Below are 18708 nucleotides of genomic sequence, written 5' to 3' on the forward strand. Positions count from 1 at the left end.
CTAGAAGGTATTATGCTAAGCGAAATAAGTCAATCATAGAAAGACAATTATATGATCTCACTCATATGTGGAATTTAAGAAACAAAACAGTGGAGCACAGGGGAAGGGAGGGAAAAATAAAACAAAATGAAATCAGAGAGGGAGACAAACCATAAGAGACTATTAATCATAGGAAACACACTTGAGGGCTACTGGAGGGGAGAGGGAGGGGGATGGGGTAACTGGATGATGGACATTAAGGAGGGCACAGGGTATAATGAGCACTGGGTGTTATATGCAACTGATGAATCACTAAACTCAACCTCTGAAACTAATAATACACTATGTTAATTGAATTTAAATAAATTAAAAATAAATAAAAATAAAAGTTACAATAGGTATAATATGATACCATTTAAAACTCTCAGTAGGGGCACCTGGTGGCTCAGTCCATTAAGCGTCTGCCTTCAGCTCAGGTCATGATCCCAGGGTCCTGGGATCGAACCCCGCATCAGGCTCCGTGCTCATTGAGGGGCCTGCTTCTCCCTCTGCCTGCCTGCATGCCTGTCTGCCTACTTGTGATCTCTCTGTCAAATAAATGAATAAAATCTTAAAAAAAAAAACTCTCAGTAAAAATATTTACTGTCCTATTAATTACAATATACATAGAGAAATATAATTACTCTCAAACTTTTTTTTTTTAAGAGGGAGAGAGAGCAAGTGTGAGCAGGAGGCAGAGAGGGAATCTTAAGCAGTCTCCACGCCCAGCGCAGAGCCTGACATGGGGCTCTATCTCACAACCGTGAGATCATGACTTGAGCCAAAATCAAGAGTCAGATGCTTAACCCAGTGAGCCACCCAGGTGCCCCTACTCTCAAACTTTTAACAGTAGTTACATTATCTGAAGGATGAAATTATAGGCACTTTTCACTTCTGACTATATATATATTTTGTATTGTTATATGCAGAAAAAGCATTTCATTTTTAACTTTTAAACTTAAAATGATTATTCAGCCATGAGATAAAAGGAAATCCTGCCAGAATGGACAAACCTAGTGGACACTGTGCTAAGTGAAAATAAGTCAGACAGAGAAAGACAGATACCATATGATCTTACTTGTATGTGGAATCTTTAAAAAAAAAGTCCAACTCATAGAAACAATGTAGAATGATGGTTGCCAGTTATCAGGGGCTGGGGTGGGAGAGAAATAGGGAGATGCTAGTCAAAGGGTATAAGCCTTCAGTCATAAGATGAATACGTTCGGGCGCCTAGGTGGCTCAGTTGGTTAAGTGACTGCCTTCGGCTCAGGTCATGGTCCTGGAGTCCCGGGATCGAGTCCCACATCGGGCTCCCTGCTCAGCAGGGAGTCTGCTTCTCCCTCTGACCCTCCTCCCTCTCATGCTCTCTCTCATTCTCTCTTTCGCAAAAAAAAAAGATGAATACGTTCTAGGAATCTAATGTACAGCATGGTTACTATAGTTAATAATACTGTATTACAGGGGCGCCTGGGTGGCTCAGTTCGTTAAGCGTCTGCCTTCAGCTCAGGTCATGATCCCAGGGTCCTGGGATCGAGCCCTGCGTCAGGCTCCCTGCTCAGCTGGAAGCCTGCTTCTCCCTCTCCCACTCCCCCTGCTTGTGTTCCTGCTCTTGCTATCTCTCTCTCTGTCAAATAAATAAAATCTTAAAAAAAAAAAAATACTGTATTATATACATGAAAGTTGTTGAGAGTGTAGATCTTAAGCATTCTCACCACACACAAAAATAACTGTGTGAAGTGCTGGATATGAAAATTGACCAAAGTATATGTATATCAAATCATTATGTTGTATGTACACTTTAAATATATATAACTTTGGTCAATTACACCTCAATAAAGCCTGAAGAAAAAAAAAGAAAAAGAAACTTAAGATGAGACCACAACAATGAAATATAACTTAAAACAGACATGTGATACAAACATCTTTCCACATGCTCTTACAAAGAATTTGATCTTTATGTGTAAAAACTGTTATTTTTTCCAAAGCTAAGAATCTAGTAATATGGACCAATAATATGGAAATCAATGACTACTATTTAAAAATAATTAAGAAAAATTTTACAAGGTTGTTTAGATAACAAGCAACACAAAATGCTTCACAGTCATCATGTGTGAACATATCAATAAAATTTTTATACTGTGTTTTTTTGATTTTCAGAAAAACAGAAAACTTTCTCTAAAACTGCACTGCATACAGCTATACAATGGAATACTATTTGGCAACAAAAAAAGAAGTACTGACAGATGCCACAACATGAACCTCTAAAACATGAGGCTAAGTGAAAGAAGCCAGACACAAAAGGCTGTATGTTATATGGTTCCATTTATATGAAATGTCCAGAAAAGGCAAATCTATAGAGACAAAAAGTAGCTAGTGGTTGCTTAGCGCTGGGGGAAGAGAGGAGGAATGGGGAATGACTGCTAATGGACATGGGATTTCATTTTGGGTTGAGGAAAATGTTCCAGGAGCACCTGGGTGGCCCAGTTGGTTAAGTGTCTGACTCTTGTTTTCAGCTCAGGTCATGATCTCAGGGTGGTGAGATCCAGCCCTGGTTTGGGCTCTGCACTCAGCGGGGAGTCTGCTTGGGATTCTCTCTTCCCCTCTGCCCCTCCCTCACTCATGCAAGCTCGCTCCCACAACGTCAAATAAAGCCTTTTATTTATTTTTTTAACACTTTTTTTTTAAGATTTTTTAAAATTTATTTGACAGAGAGACAGCGAGAGAGGGAACACAAGTAGGGCAGTGGGAGAGGGAGAAGCAGGCTTCTCGCTGAGCAGGGAGCCCGACGCGGGGCTCATCCATGATCCTAGGATCATGACCTGAGCCAAAGGCAGACGTTTAACAACTGAGCCACCCACGTGACCCAAATAAAGTCTTTTAAAAAAAAGTTTTAAAATTAGATGTAGTGATGACTGCACAACTCCGTAAATGTACTAAAAATCACTAATTTGTATGTAAATCATATCTCAAGAAAGCTATTATTTTAAAAACTACTGCAAAAAAGAAAATTAAAAATATCGAAATATACTTTAAAAAAAAGATTTTATTTATTTATTTGATAGAGAGAGACACAGCAAGAGAGGGAACACAAGCAGGGGGAGTGGGAGAGGTAGAAGCAGGCTTCCCGCTGAGCAGGGAGCCCGATGCGGGGCTCGATCCCAGGACCCCGACACCATGACCCGAGCCAAAGGCAGATGCTTAACCAACTGAGCCACCCAGGCGCCCTATCCTTATGTTTTGAATAAGTAAATAGAGTTTCAGAGAGTCCTTATTCCATAACCTCCACTCTTTTTTTTTTTTAAAGATTTTATTTATTTGATAGAGACACAGCGAGAGAGGGAACACAAACAGGGGGAGCAGCAGGCAGAGGGAGAAGCAGGCTTCCCGCCGAGCAGGGAGCCCGATGCAGGGCTCGATACCAGGACCCTGGGATCATGACCTGAGCCGAAGGCAGCCGCTTAACGGCTGAGCCACCCAGGCGCCCCTCAAAATACACTTTTAATTAATTTAAACTTTAAAAAATTTCTAAATTCTCAGAGTTCTGGTTTTCTCAATCATACAAACAAATTTTACCAGCAGTAAAGCAGGAGATTACCTAGGGAATTCCAGACCATATTAGATTAATTCCTAAATTTAAATACTTCCTTTGAAATACAGATGCGGCATAAAATTGTGCTTTCACTTGTATCCCATAAAAAAGCTGTAATTAGCAGGTTTTCATAGAGTAATTAAATGTGAAACTCTATATAATTTCAAAAGCATGCTTTTCTAAGGAGAGAGAATTGAAGAGCCACAACTCTCACATGATCTAATACCCCAGAGTGCTCCAGAGACCCAGACAGGTACATGGATTATTTTATTTAGGAAGGCTTTGCCCTAACAGACACATGAAAGATACTAATCATCACTGATCATCAGGGAAATGCAAATCAAAACTACAATGAGATATAATCTCACACCTGTCAGAATGTCTAAATTAACAACACAAGAAGCAACAGGTGTTAGGCGCCTGGGTGGCTCAGTTGGTTAAGCGACTGCTTTCAGCTCAGGTCATGATCCTGGAGTCCCTGGATCGAGTCCCGCATCGGGCTTCCTGCTCGGCGGGGAGCCTGCTTCTCCCTCTGACCCTCCCCCCTCTCATGTGCTCTCTCTCTCTCATTCTCTCTGTCTCAAATAAATAAATAAAATCTTTAAAAAAAAAAAAAAAGAAGCAACAGGTGTTGGCAACTATGCAGAGAAAGGGGAACCCTCTTGCACTGTTGGTGGGAATGCAAACTGCTGCAGCCACTGTGGAAAACAGTATGGAATATCCTCAAAAAGTTAAAAACAGAACTACCTTATGATCCAGCAATTGCCCTACTGGGTATTTACCCAAAGAACACAAAAATACTAACTGAAAGGGATACATGCACTTTATGTTTATAGCAGCACTATTTACAATAGCCAAGATACGGAAGCAGCCCAAGTATCCATCAACTGGTGAATAAAGAAGATGTAGTGTGGGCGCCTGGGTGGCTCAGTCAGTTGAGCGACTGCCTTCGGCTCAGGTCATGATCCCAGGGTCCTGGGATCGAGTCCCGCATCGGGCTCCCTGCTCTGCGGGGAGCCTGCTTCTCCCTCTCGCACTCCCCCTGCTTGTGTTCCCTCTCTCGCTGTGTCTCTCTCTGTCAAATAAATAAATAAAATCTTTAAAAAAAAAAAAAAAAAGAAGATGTAGTGTGTGTGTGTGTGTGTGTGTGTGTGTGTGTGTGTAACTCAGCCATAAAAAGAATGAAATCTTGCCATTTGCAATGACATGGATGGAACTAGAGAGTATAATGCTAAGCAAAATAAGTCAGATACCATATGATTTCACTCATACGTGGAATTTAACAAACAAAACAAGCAAAGGTAAAAAATAAGAGAGAGAGACAAATCAAGAAACGGACTCTCAACTATAGAGAACAAACTGATGGTTATCAGAGGGGAGATACGTGGGGGGATGGGTTAAATAGGTGACAGGGATTAAGGAGTGCACTTGTGATGAGCACAGGGTGATGTATGGAAGTGTTGAATTACTATATTATACACCTGAAACTAATATAACACCGTATGTTACCTGGAATTAAAATTTAAAAAGGCTTGGTCCTTTGGGAAATCCCTGTCCCTTTCTTCTCCCATTCATGGACACAAACATTATTAAACCTGCAAGGTACTCAGAGAATACTAGTCCAACACTTAGTAATCAGTAATAAATGAAAGAACTAGGACTGCCTTCCCCCCAACCTTGGTAAATTATGACTAGATGAATTCAATTACTTTCCTTCTAATACATAGGATGTTTAAGAGTGGAGGTTGTGGAGGTTGTGGAGGGGCGCCTGGGTGGCTCAGTCGTTAAGCGTCTGCCTTCGGCTCAGGTCATGGTCCCAGGATCCTGGGATCTAGCCCCGCATCGCGTTCCCTGCTCTGCGGGAAGCCTGCTTCTCCCTCTCCCACTCCCTCTGCTTGTGTTCCCTCTCTCGCTGTGTCTCTCTCTCTGTCAAATAAATAATAAAATAAATAAAATCTTTAAAAAAAAAAAAGAGTGGAGGTTATGGAATAAGGACTCTCGGAAACTCTACTTAGTCAAAACATAAGGATAATAACAGTACCTACTTCGTAGTGTTGCTGCTATGTGGACTGCATAAAATATATAAGAGAATTGCTTAACACAGTGTCTTGCATGAAAGTAGACATTCAACAATGGTTTTTTTTGTTGTTGTTGTTTTTACTTCTGCCCCACTGATGCTTCCAGTTACCCAATCTTGAATCAGCAGGTTATAATGACAGATAACTGCCTTCTGTACCAGGGCAGATTACTGGCTATGTAGCACAAAAGTTACAGATACGGCTGATCTTGTCACAAATCTGACTTGCAAGACTTATGTAGACATTTCTTCTCTTCATTAACAGTGAACAGGTAGCAAGACAGAAAGTTTAAAGAGAAAAAGAAATAGGCACAAAGTTGTCACAAACAATAAGGAATTCAAAACATAACAAGAGTGAGTTCACAAAGCAAATATCCAGAAATAAATTCCAAGCTCAAACCTTCCCCTGGCTAACTAAGCAAGTCCATTCCAAATGCTAGAATATCAGAAATCTAATCCACATGTTTTAGACAAACCCATGAAAAAAATTAGAGAAAAGTTAGAACACATCTTTTCTTAACATTTATTAATATTCCTATGCTAAATAGCTAGATTCAAGCTGTACGTTTATGTTGTATTGAATTTATAAGGATGTCTCAGTAAATTTGCAGATTCAAAAATGGAGTGGAGGGAAAAAGCATCCTGAAAATTTTATCAGGATGAAAAGCACTTATGTGGGTAAAAAATTACTACTCAAAGGAGTCAATGATGAAATAAGACATACAACAAAAGCATGGCCCAAATGCCTACTAAGCTCATATAAGACATCTTATTACTTACTCAACTGCTTTCTTTTGGAATTCACATGAGATATCAGTCAGATAAAGGTTTTTAAAGAAGTACAGAAGAAATTATAAAACAAATGCAGGGTGTTATAAGGGAAAACAAGGACCATATCAGTTGTATAGAGGCTTTTTGCCCATTAAGATCATAATTAAATCACTGGTCATTAAAAACTGATATTCTGGTGTTAGATTATATGCATATTCTTTCTTTTTTTTTTTTAAAGATTTATTTATTTACCTTAGAGAGAGAGAGAATGAGTGGGGGGAAGGGCAGAGGACGAGAACCCTCAAGCAGACTCCCCACTGAGCACGGAGCCCAATGCAGCCTCGATCCCATGGCCCATGAGACCATGAGCTGAAATCAAGAGTTACATGCTTAACCAGCTGAGCCACCCAGGTGCCCCTCCTGTGTATATCCTTATAGTCATATACAACATTTAAGATTCAATTTTTTTCCCCAACCTTTTATTTAATATCTACGTGGGCCTTTACTTACCTCTTGTGTTAATTTTGGTATGAACCTCGAGCTGGGGATCACTTGAAACCATGCAAGGCCACCAAGGATAGGTTCCCACCTTAGACCAAACAAGATCGCCAACCTGGAACTTAACACCAGCAGACACTTCTGTTGTTGGAACAGAAGATAATATTGGCTGAACCTATAGGAAAAGTTCATAAAACTTCATCAGCAAAGAAAGTTAAAAAAAAAAAAAAAGAAACTAGGAACAAAGTACTTTAAGCATGCTACCATGTAAAATTTATCTTCAATTATACTTTCCCTGACACTTAACCATAAGTAGCAAAAAGGAAGAGAAGGAAAATAATGAACCCCACTCCAAATACTGAAAATAGGACTGATGTTTCTGATGTCTTATTATTGATAAGGCATCTTGAGAATTCACATAATCCATTAAAAATGGTCATAAAAATATTTTTGTAATTTTATATGGTGACAGACGGTAACTAGACTTCTTGTGGTGATCATTTTGTAATGTATTTTCATAACAAATCAATATGTTGTACACCTGAAACTAATATGATATATGTCAATTATACTTCAGTAAGAAAAAGTGGTCATAGTTTTGAAAAGAAAAATAATTCACTGAAAGTATCTACCTCTTAAACCAGCTCCAAGATTTATTTCAGTATAATTTCTGAAATCCAGAAGTATGGAACTGTAATAATACGTATGGAATGTGTTATAATTTAATCACCCTGCTTTCACCTTCTTACACCATCCCTGGTTAGACAATATTCAATAGAGCAACTCACCGGAGGTTCCTCTTTTAGTACTGGCTCTTCTCTTGGTTTTTCTGACACAGTGTCAACCCTCTCATTTGGTCTCTAGGTGAAAAGGTATAGATAAAAAGAACAAAATGGCAGCCAACCAAAGAACAACGACATACACAAAAAGAAATCAAAACTAAATAGCAAAGAAAATGAAGGACATTTATTAACTGAATAATGTAGGTAGTAAGAATTCAACTAGTGCAATACATGACGCTATGTCTTAAATTCATGTTCCATTCCACACCATAGCTAGATCTCATTTCTTATTACTTTTAAAACTTAATGTGTTGATTGTTGTTGCTGTTGTTTTTTTAACCTAACAGGGTGCAGAAAAATGAGCACTCTGAGATTGCTAGTATGATGTAACTTGGAATTTTTCAGGAGAGCAATTTGGCATGTATGAAAATCCTTAAATTTTCAGACTCTGATCAAGCAAATCCACTTCTAAATGTATATGTATACTGAAAAGCACTGAGAGATATAAATATACACACAGAAAGATATGCACACTAGTCCTATTTATAAGAGCAAATATTAGAAAACAATCTAGATGTCCAGTAATTTAAATTAAATAGGGTATAGTATAACTAGACAGTGAAGTAATATAAATATATTTTAAAATGACATGGGGGGGTGCCTGGCTGGCTTAGCTGGTAGAGCATGCGGCTCTTGATCTTGGGTTTGTGAGTTCAAGCCCCACATTGGGTGCAGAGATTACTTAAAAATAAAATCTTTTGAAAAAATAAATAAAATGACATAGGAAAATGACAATATAATGTTATTTGAAAAAAGCAAATTTCAAAGCAGTTTGTATAGTATGATTCCAATCTTGGAAAAATAATTTCTTCTTATTTATTTTTTTAAAGATTTTATTTATTTATCTGACAGAGAGAGAGCACAGGCAGGGGGAGCCACAGGCAGAGAAAGAGGGAGAAGCAGGCTCCCCACTGAGCAGGGAGCCTGATGTGGGGCTCGATCCCAGGACCCTGGAATCATTACCTGAGCCGAAGGCAGCCGCTCAACTGACTGAGCCACCCAGGCACCCCAAAATAATTTTTTTTAATGTGCACAGAAAGAAAAATTAGAATACCACCAGGTGATGGAAAAAGTGATTCTTTTGGTATGCTTTTCTGTATCTGTCAAATTGTCTATGATAAACATTATTTTTCCAATAATAAAACCCACACATATGTTACTTAAAAATTAATTTCTGCAACTCTTTGGGAAGGCTACTTAGAAGTATCTATCAAAATTCAAAATATATCACTCTTCAATTGGGCAATTATATTTTAAGAAACTAGCTACAGAAAACAAAATGAGAAAATCTAAGCAGAGGATGGTTAAGTATAGCATTATTTCATGTCAGTAATCTACAGGTCTGTCAACATCTTCTAACTTTTTATTTTAAAATAGCCCATATTAAAAGGTTTGATACATTTTATATCAGATTGATAAAAGTAGTTATCTTTGGGGAATGAGGTTAGGGAAATGGTAAAGGAAGATCTGTATTTTTGTGTTATTTGTATTTCCTTTAAAAAGCAGATTACTTTGTAATTTAAAAGATTTTTTAAAACTTCTCACTTGTCAAAGAACAGAACTTAATTTAGATGGCATAAAGAGAGATACAGCCATCAAATTAAGTCTTAATTCCAATTTAAAAATATGGGTAATTCTAGAAGCTATTTAAAATTTTCAATTAATTCAAGACACTGTTGTAAAAACAGTAAAAACAAAGTTTTATTAAAGAAAAAATTGTAGAAAAGTTTGTAACTATTAGGAAATGATAAGCCAGACTAATATCCCAAACCCCAAGTATCAGTCGTTTATTCAACAGTGCCTATGACTTTCCAGGCACTGTTCTAGTAGGTGGGTATGCAATGATGAACAAATACATTTGATCCCTCACCTCAAAAAGCTTACAGTTGAGCAGGACAGACAGACATTAAACAAATAAAAACATACACTTATATAATGTAAATGTATGAAGAGAAATAATGGGGGGGTATATCTTTAAATATGAAGGTCAAGAAAGGCCTCTCTGAGAAAGTCAATTATAATCGGAGAATCAGAGGAAGAGGAGTTAGTCTAATAAAAAGTGGGCAGAAGAACATTCCAGAAAGAAGGCATGGAACTTGTGAAGTTCCTGGGGTTTAAAAAGTAGAAATTTCAGGAAGGACTTTACAACTGACTTAATTGCCCAAAGAAGAGAGGTTACAAGATGAGAGAGGGGAGGCAGACTATAATACAAGGACCTTGTAAGTATAGTCAAGTGTTTTATATTAAGGTCAATAAAAAGCCACCAAAGAGGATTAGGTAGAGAAGTAACATACACCAATTTATGTTTTAAAAAAATCATGTTAGCTATTATGTGGAGAGTATTTTGGAAAAAAAGGTAGTGGCAACTTGTTGACGGGCACAAAATGTGCTCTGTCAGATGTGTCTGTGGTGGTATCAGGACTATGCAATCTAATAGGACACACTCACTGAGCAAGGAAAGAAAAATCTATGTTCAAATGAAAACTGTTTTCCAGACTGCTCGTATAATAATAAAGCAGTCTGAAATACTGTCCCCATTTGCATAGGCCCTTTGGGTAGCTTCACTTCAATCTACAAAAGTAGCTTAAGCCTTCACCTCAACTTCTCATTCTCAAGCTACCACAGGAAGACAAGGCCACTTGAGGAAGTACATATGCCGCTAAGAAAGCGAGTCATCCTCCTCCGCACATTCAATCTTCATGATGTCTAGGTGTAAGGGATCTCTGTAACTCCTTTTGAGGGCAGATAGATAAGGAGTGACTCATCTTTGCCAAACAACAGAATCCTACTATCATTGTAAGAACTGGTCTGAAGCCCATTAACAATTTCCCTTTCTGGATTAAAGAAAGGATTTCCTTCAAAACTTTTAATATTCAAATGTCTTATTTTTTTAAATTTTTTTATGGTTTGTTCCAGGATGTTTGCTTTTCCTTCAGGCTAGCTTGAAACACTGTTAAAATTGTTTACAGAGTCATTTTAAAAGGAAAACAATCGCAAGGGTAAGAAATAAGCCTAAGATTTATTCTAAGCTTTCAAGACTATATATATAAAAGAAAGAAAAAAGTTGAATAAGGATGCTGCGATGATAGAAAGGAAATATATATTGTAAAATGTGCTAATGCATGAGCAAAATAGAAATCTCCAGTAGGCATTTAGTCTATAGCCATACCACCCTGAATGTGCCTGATCTCATCTGATCTCAGAACCTAAGCAGGGTTGGGCCTGGTTAGTACTTGGATGGGAGAAATATCCAGTAGGCCTTGACTTGAGCCCAAAAGAAAGGGTAAGGAGATAAACCGGTTAACAGATAACATAGTATCATAAACACCAGTTAAGGGGTGAAGTTTTTAAGACAACATGGTCAATGGAAGTCAAATGCTTAGGAGTCAAGAAAAAATGAGTCAGAAAATGCCAACAGATAAAATACTTCTGGGTATAACATCCATTTTCCTTTAGTTGTTCAAAGGATAGATAAGCTTAAAAGAGATTAAAATCAAGTAAGGACAAAAGATACCCTTTCTGGTACTAATAGTGTTGCTTTAGGAAGAGAGCGTCAGAGAAAAAGATGACAGTGAGTTAGCTCTCCTTAGTTTTAAATTTTTGATTTTACAGGTATATACTGCTTTTTTACATTTTTAGTTGATTCCATATGGAAAGACCTATATTCCAAGTTTCTTAAATAGGAAAAAATACGTTAAGAGAGCAACTAAAATAAAATTAATTATCCAAAATATTCCTTTTAAAAAAATTTGGCCTAGTGCTTTTATTAAAACACAAGAGCTTTATTAAGATGAATAATATGCATCAAATCTGGCAGAATTCCTAACCCCTAATAATTTTCAAAACATTAAGCAAAATCATACTCTTTTTAAAAAACTTACATCCACATTTAAGGTGGAAAGAAAAATTCAAAGGCAATAAATTATTCATGCATTTTTCTTTTACTTTCTGAATAACTGCATAATCTTAAACACTAAAACATCTGTACAAAAAGAACTTTTTGCATGTGAACAGCTTCTAAGAATTTTAAGACCTAAGACTCTGAAACAAACATAACCTCTAACTTAGTGCTAATGGAACCAAAGTCACTATTTGGCTTTTTATGAGTAAAAATGGCAAGCTAAGAGTTAATGAGACTAGTCTTAGTGGATAAGCCCACTGAGGTGCTGGTGGAAGAACAATGTTTGAATAGGGCCTACACTCACATGCCGGAGGCATGACACCTGCCAAGGAGGAAGACACGCAGAAACACTTCCACATGTTTCTAATTTGATAAGAGGAAAAACAGCTAAACCAGCATTACAAAATATACAATTTCAATAGTGATCTCAGCTCTCCTGCTGCCGAGATGTTTGGACACATTTTATTGTTGAGAAGATACACTTAGGTTGTTCCAAATAACAGCCACTCTTTAGAAGGCCAAACAGCTCAGAATTGGGAGGAAATATTTGCAAGATCAAATACCAAGAAAAAAGAAAAGAAAAAAGTAATGAGTGAAATCATTATCTATTAATTTAAATGAGATTGTTTGTTCAAGAAAGAACCTATGAGTGGGCTTTTAAGGAACAAAATTATATACAGAAGCAAATCCAGCGTAAGGACCATCATTTCAAACTTTTTCTCCAAGCACCCAGTTCTCATTATGCCTCTCTAAAGCATCTGGGGAGGGGAGCTGTCCAGTGAGAGTCAGGAGACTCTCACTTGAGCTCCTCTTTCATTTCTAAGCCCTCTACAATGCTAAACACCAAGCAAGGGCTTGGACCCTTAGTAACAACCAGGAGGCACAAGGGTATGAAAAATTGAACACTTAAAAGAAACTGTCCTAAGGGAAACAAAATAAATGTTGTTCAAGTTAATGAAACCTAATTAAAAAACAAAACAAAACCATAAGGTTACAAAACCAATTACTTTGTGAACATCACTGGTCCTCTGTACAGTACTGAAGTATGACACTAACAACAAGCAAGAGCCTTGGGAGCTCTAGCTTTAAAGTTCTATTACCAGAATGGAGTACAACTTTTATGGCATCCATCTCTTATATTTATAATTATTCCCCATGTGTGATAAATTTTAATTAATCAAAATTCAACTAACAAGAACTCTTTTTTCTCTTTGGAAAAAAAGGGAGGAGGGAAGGGAGAGAGTAACAAAGAGAAAAAGGGAAGGAAGAAAGGGGACAAGGTGAAAAAAGGATGGGGGAGGGAGAGAAACAAAACAAAAAACCCTGGATTTTTGCCAAAAACTCAACTTTCAGGCAACAGTCTTGATAGGAATTAGTGCAATCAATATCACTTTCTACATCTCTATCTTCAGTCAAATTGATATTCTTTTGCCTCAAGATATTGTAAAATCCTAAATAATGAAATCTTAAATTATGCCCCACATGATTTACTAAAAAAGAACATAATTAATTTTTTTTTAAAAGATTTCATTTATTTATTTGAGAGAGAGAATGAGATAGAGAGCATGAGAGGGGGGAGGGTCAGAGAGAGAAGCAGACTCCCTGCTGATCAGGGAGCCCGACGTGGGACTCGATCCCGGGACTCCAGGATCATGACCTGAGCCGAAGGCAGTCGCTTAACCAACTGAGCCACCCAGGCGCCCAAAAAAGAACATAATTAAAACTTTTAAATCTTATCTAATCCCTGGATATAGCAATTAACTGAAGGTTTAAGTGATACAAAAAGCTAGGCATAGCAGATATCCAACAAAGAATTGGCTTTAAAATCTCATTATAAAGTGACTATTAGAAATATCATTGCACTGCTACTAAAAGCACACAATATCTAGTAAACTATCACAGGTTTCCCATGATTTCCCTTTTGTTTCAGTTTCTTTTTAGACATGGAAAGATTTATTAGAATTGCTGCTTTTGGGAAGTGATTTTCCTGAAATTGGATGAGGATCCATGAAAGAATGACTCCATTATTTGTTCTTAGTTTTCTTCCCCTTTTTTTCATTCACAAAGTTACTGGAGTACAACTAGTTTAAAAAGTGTATCCTAGGGGCGCCTGGGTGGCTCAGTCATTAAGCGTCTGCCTTCAGCTCAGGTCATGATCCCAGGGTCCTGGGATCGAGCCCCACATCGGGCTGCCTGCTCAGCGGGAAGCCTGCTTCTCCTCTCCCACTCCCCCTGCTTGTGTTCCCTCTCTCGCTGTGTCTCTCCCTGTCAAATAAATAAAATCTTTAAAAAAAAAAAAAAAAAGTGTATCCTACACTAAATGATAAAAATATAGTCAAGGTAAAAAGTATATATATCATTGCACTGTTTTCCTAGATTCCAATAAAACAAATAGGAGATACAAAAAGTAAGCAGACTGTCTTATCCTGCTTCTGATTCCAGACCTATTTCTATTTTGAAATATATTTTTAATGTACTTTATCCATGGAGGTAAAAAGTCTAGTCCAGCAAGTAAAACTGGATATTCTCCTATTGGCTAGATTTTCTAGAGCAAAAGCAAGAAGGACCAACAAAACAGTTCTTAGGAACTAAGCTTTAGCTTTTGTTTTAACCAAATTCAGGTTTTTGTGATTCCCAAGGGTCACAGTGCATCACATACCTTTTCACTGCAGGTCTAGGTAAAAAGTGCTACAGTGAATGCATCTGGAGTACAAAAGGTTAACTTCTCTCCTTCCATGTAGTCATTTACTTAAGAAACAGTCTGTATAAGATACTATGTAAACTAAGTTCAGGGAGCGGAGCATTTAATAAATGATTTAAGAAATTAAAAGGCATTTTAAAAACCACTTAGTTACAAAGCCTTCATTTTACAAATGCAGAACTAAGACACCAGAATAGCTAAAATGTCTCTAAATAATACCTTTATTTCTTTACCCAGTTTTATTTTCTTCATAGCACTTAACACTATATGAACTTATATACGTATGTTCATATGTAGGTACCTATGTATTTTCTCATTCCTCTTATTAAAATATAAGCAACCTGAAAGTAGGCATCTTTAATTTTCATTCATTGCCCTACTTTAATTCTTAGAAAAGTGCCTAGCACAAAGTAGGTACTTAATCAATAACTGTTAAATGAATAAATAAAACTATAGAAAAATGAGAAAAACATATTGAAATATTACACTGAGACTCATGAGAGTCTAGAATTGGTGTAGCCTTTTACTCCAGAAAATGATCACATTTGAGTTGTATGAAGTACTGGAACCCAGTTACCAAGGAAAAGGTGAGTTGGTATGAAGTAAACAATTCTTTAAACAGAAGATAACAAATTAACTTATTCAGGCATACAGGATATAAAAGCAGACTAGTGTTGCCAAAATAGATACTTATTTTCTTCCCAAATCAAAGTCTAGGAAATGTATGTCTTCAATTCATACCATGTATTAGAATACTAACTAAAAACTTCATTCAAGCTAGAACTGATTTGTTACATACCTATTAATAAGAAAATTCATACTAAAACCTCAGATATACTAAAAAAAATTCAGCAGCATGCATCTTACCTATGAAGGATGACTCATAAAAATTCCACCTGAAGTTTTTATATGAATACTAATTGATTTTAATAAAAAGAGTTCTTCTATTACTTCAGTTTATTTTGTAGCAAACACACTAGTAATGAGTATTAAGTCATTAACACTGGGAAAAGTTGGTCTAAATAAAGATAAGCAATATAATTAACCATCTCCTTGCCTTTCCTCTTCATCTTTAGAAACCAGTTTATTATAAGCAAATAAAAATAAGTGAAGCTATTAGACAAAGAAACATAAGCAGCAAGGTTCTTAGTGTCCCATGTTTTAAAAATATTTCTTCACTCTAATCATGTCCATTCATTTAGTCAAAAAATTTTACTCAACACCCATTATAACATCCCAAGCTCCTTGCTAGGGATTAGAAGAAAGAAGTTACCAGAAATATTTAAATTTGAAGGGATAAAAACTGAAAAATATCTCTTGGACTTCCAGTAAATCTGAAATATTACAAAATTTTTCAAAAAGATGTTTCAACTTACATTTTGTTCCTCTGGTTCTAATTTGGGGATTTTGTGTGACTTGCGCTCTTCAGATCTAGATGAGTCATGCTTGTTGCTTTTTTTCCTCTTTTCTTTTCTGCTTTCATGCTTTGATTTTGTGTGCTCACTTGCCTGTACTTCATTTAAAAGGTCTCCACAAAGGGAAGACTCAAACAATTCCCTGCCATTCTGGATAGTTTTGGTTATTTTTAGTTTAATTTCAGGTGAGCCAGTCTTCTTTGGAATCACAGTTTGTGGTACCGAAGGAGGAGGTGGTGGCTGTGGAGGAGAAGGTTTTTCCAGAATTTCATGTGGTCTTGTGTTTGGAATTTCTGAATGGTAATAGTCAGTGGGGCTAAAGTTTCTAACTGCACCAAAGCCATTGGCTGATCCATTGGGATACTGATTATATGACTGGTATTTGGTTTGAGTTTCATACATGCTGATTGATGGTGGATAGCCATTTGTGAGTGGAGGAAGATCTTCTGTTGTAGGTGGGTACTGAAATCCTTGCTGCAAGGTAGCTTCATATGGTGTCTGGCCACCATCTTCAACAATGTCACTGTTGTTATCAAAGGCATCCTCCTGACGGATGTTGGCGGAGTCAATGAGTTGAGGTGGTTGCTGAATTGTGTTTCCCATGATCCCTTGCATGAAAGAGAAAGAGAAATCCATTGTTCTGCTCCAGCATCCTTAACTTTCCCTTTCTCTCATCGGGCCTAAAGTTTTAAAAGAGGAGATTAAAAAGTGTTAATATCCTCACAGGCTAGAGGCTTATCAATTGAAAAAGAATTTACTAAAATATCCTGTACTCAGTTTTCATATCCAGATATACACAAACACTAAATATTTTTAAAACAGGCAGCCAATATAAATCTGATACAAGTCAAATGCTTTTTACCTTAAATACTTATCTATTTGAAACTCTCAATTACTTTCACAGTTTTAGTAACAAAATTTTATCCTCTTAGCAAACATTCAGAATAGTTTTGCATTCCTTTCTGTTTCCCAAGTTAGGAATGGTAAGTCTCAGGTTAAAACTGGTATTTGCAAAGTAAGCAATGTTCTGACACATATAAATTAGGTTCCATACAAGCTTCTTTTAAATCACTCATGTTTTGTCCAGTGGGGCTCTTTGTTGTTACAAAAAATAACAAAATCTTATTGCAAATATTTTAAATACAAAAGTAAAAAGGCCTATTACTCCTCCCTCTCCATCATTCCCATTCTTCTGTCATGGATAACCGCTGTAAATACTTTGGTGAGTATTCTTCCAAATCTTTATATAGTTACATACAAAATTTTGAAAATAGGGTTGATTCTGTGACTTGCTTATTCAACTTAACAATATATCCTAGATATCTTTCTACATCAGCATGTATAATTTTCATATATACTTTTTTAAATAGTTACACAGTAAACACCTATGGTATCTATACCACAATGTACTTAACCATTTGTGTACTGAGAATCATTTAGCTGCTCACAATTGTTTGAAATTATAAATAGGTCTACAGGAAACTTTCTTGAAACTAGCTCTTTGGGCATGTATGTATTCCTATTGGAAAGATTTGAAATTTTAATAGATATAGCACAGCCTGTAGAACAGTTTTGCAGTGTCAATTTACCATCATACCAGTAGTGAGGGTGCCTGATTCTCTATAGTCTTGATAGTATTAGTTGTTTTTAACCAGCAGCATAAATATAATGATCTGGGGTAGTTTTACGAAATGCACATGTCAATCAATGTCTATCTACTGATGAATCTGATTCGATAAATCTGTGGTAAGGCCTAGAGTCTCAATATTTTAAGATCACACTCCAGCCGATTCTGATGCACCCTCTTAGTTGGCTCATTGCATTACAATCTTTGCATTGTAGTTACTGCATTATACTCTTACGATTACTGCACCCCCTCTAGAAGGTGCCTAAAGATGTTCACATTATGTAACAATGTTGTAATATAGATAACCATGTATTATGAAATGCTCTAAGACCACTCTGTGTTGTCATAAAGTTTGACAAGCCCACATCTTGAGACAGGATTAATGGACAGTTCAGATATTATCTTGATTATCTCATAAACATTTCTTCTAGAAAGCTCTAAGGCAGAGAGGATTTCTCTACTGCATTGAATCTGATGAACTGATTTTAGCTGCCTGGAATACTGTGAAGAAGGACTATGAGGCTACAGTCCAGTTTGATTCTATGACCAATTAATAACGCCTACGATCTTGATTCTAGTAGGAATTACCATAATGATAAAGCACATAACCCCAAACAGCAAACAGAAGAGGGAAATGATTGCTGATAATACACTTTTCAAGGCATATCTGATTAAACAGCTGCTGTTTAAACTGTTAGCAAATGGAAAGAATTTTAGAAGTTCTAAAATTGCAAACAAATGAATACAAGAGCATACAGGAAATCAAACTGCCCATATCGCTCTATAGTGAGATGGGGTGCAGGGAAGTGTTAGACAGCACTCTCATTTTTTAGCATCTACTCTGGGCCAAGCACTTTATACATTATCTCATTTAATCCTCATAACAACTTTGCAGGATAGGCATGGTGACTCCTGGTTCATAGGGAAAAGAAACTGAGCTTCAGAGAGGTTAGATGCCTTGCTTTAAACCATAAAGCAAAGGGGGCAGAATAACTATTTGTATCTAAGTGTGTCTGACTCTACACCCCAAGATTTTTACCATGCTACGACTTCCACTTCACTCAGCCATAACTTCTGAGAGGATGTGATTCTTTTGTTCATGCTCTTTATTCCCGATCACTGCCAAAATGACAACTAACTATTCTATAGTAACAGCCACTAACACTTAAATAGCGCTTAGTATGTACTAGGAACCATTCTAAGTGCTTTATATACAGTACATTCAATCCTCCCAACAACCTTCAGGTAGATGTTAACCTTAGTTCTCAT

General features: G+C 36.8%; 1 protein-coding gene across 5 annotated transcripts in view; it reads right to left on the reverse strand.

Moving 5' to 3' along the window:
- Positions 1–18708, reverse strand: part of NSD3 (nuclear receptor binding SET domain protein 3) — a 121425-nt gene that overhangs the window by 59078 nt on the left and 43639 nt on the right. For all 5 annotated transcript variants that reach the window (XM_081809204.1, XM_006741440.3, XM_006741439.3 and 2 more), the window contains exons 2-4: positions 15774–16492; positions 7742–7813; positions 6966–7128 (exon numbers count right to left, since the gene is read on the reverse strand). In XM_081809204.1, coding sequence (XP_081665330.1) covers positions 6966–7128; positions 7742–7813; positions 15774–16448 — 910 coding nt within the window. In that variant the 5' untranslated portion in view covers positions 16449–16492. The remainder of the gene's footprint in view (positions 1–6965; positions 7129–7741; positions 7814–15773; positions 16493–18708) is intronic.

Source organism: Leptonychotes weddellii, chromosome 2 (assembly GCF_054177405.1).
Source record: "Leptonychotes weddellii isolate Sample4059 chromosome 2, ASM5417740v2, whole genome shotgun sequence".
Classification (NCBI taxonomy): domain Eukaryota; kingdom Metazoa; phylum Chordata; class Mammalia; order Carnivora; family Phocidae; genus Leptonychotes; species Leptonychotes weddellii.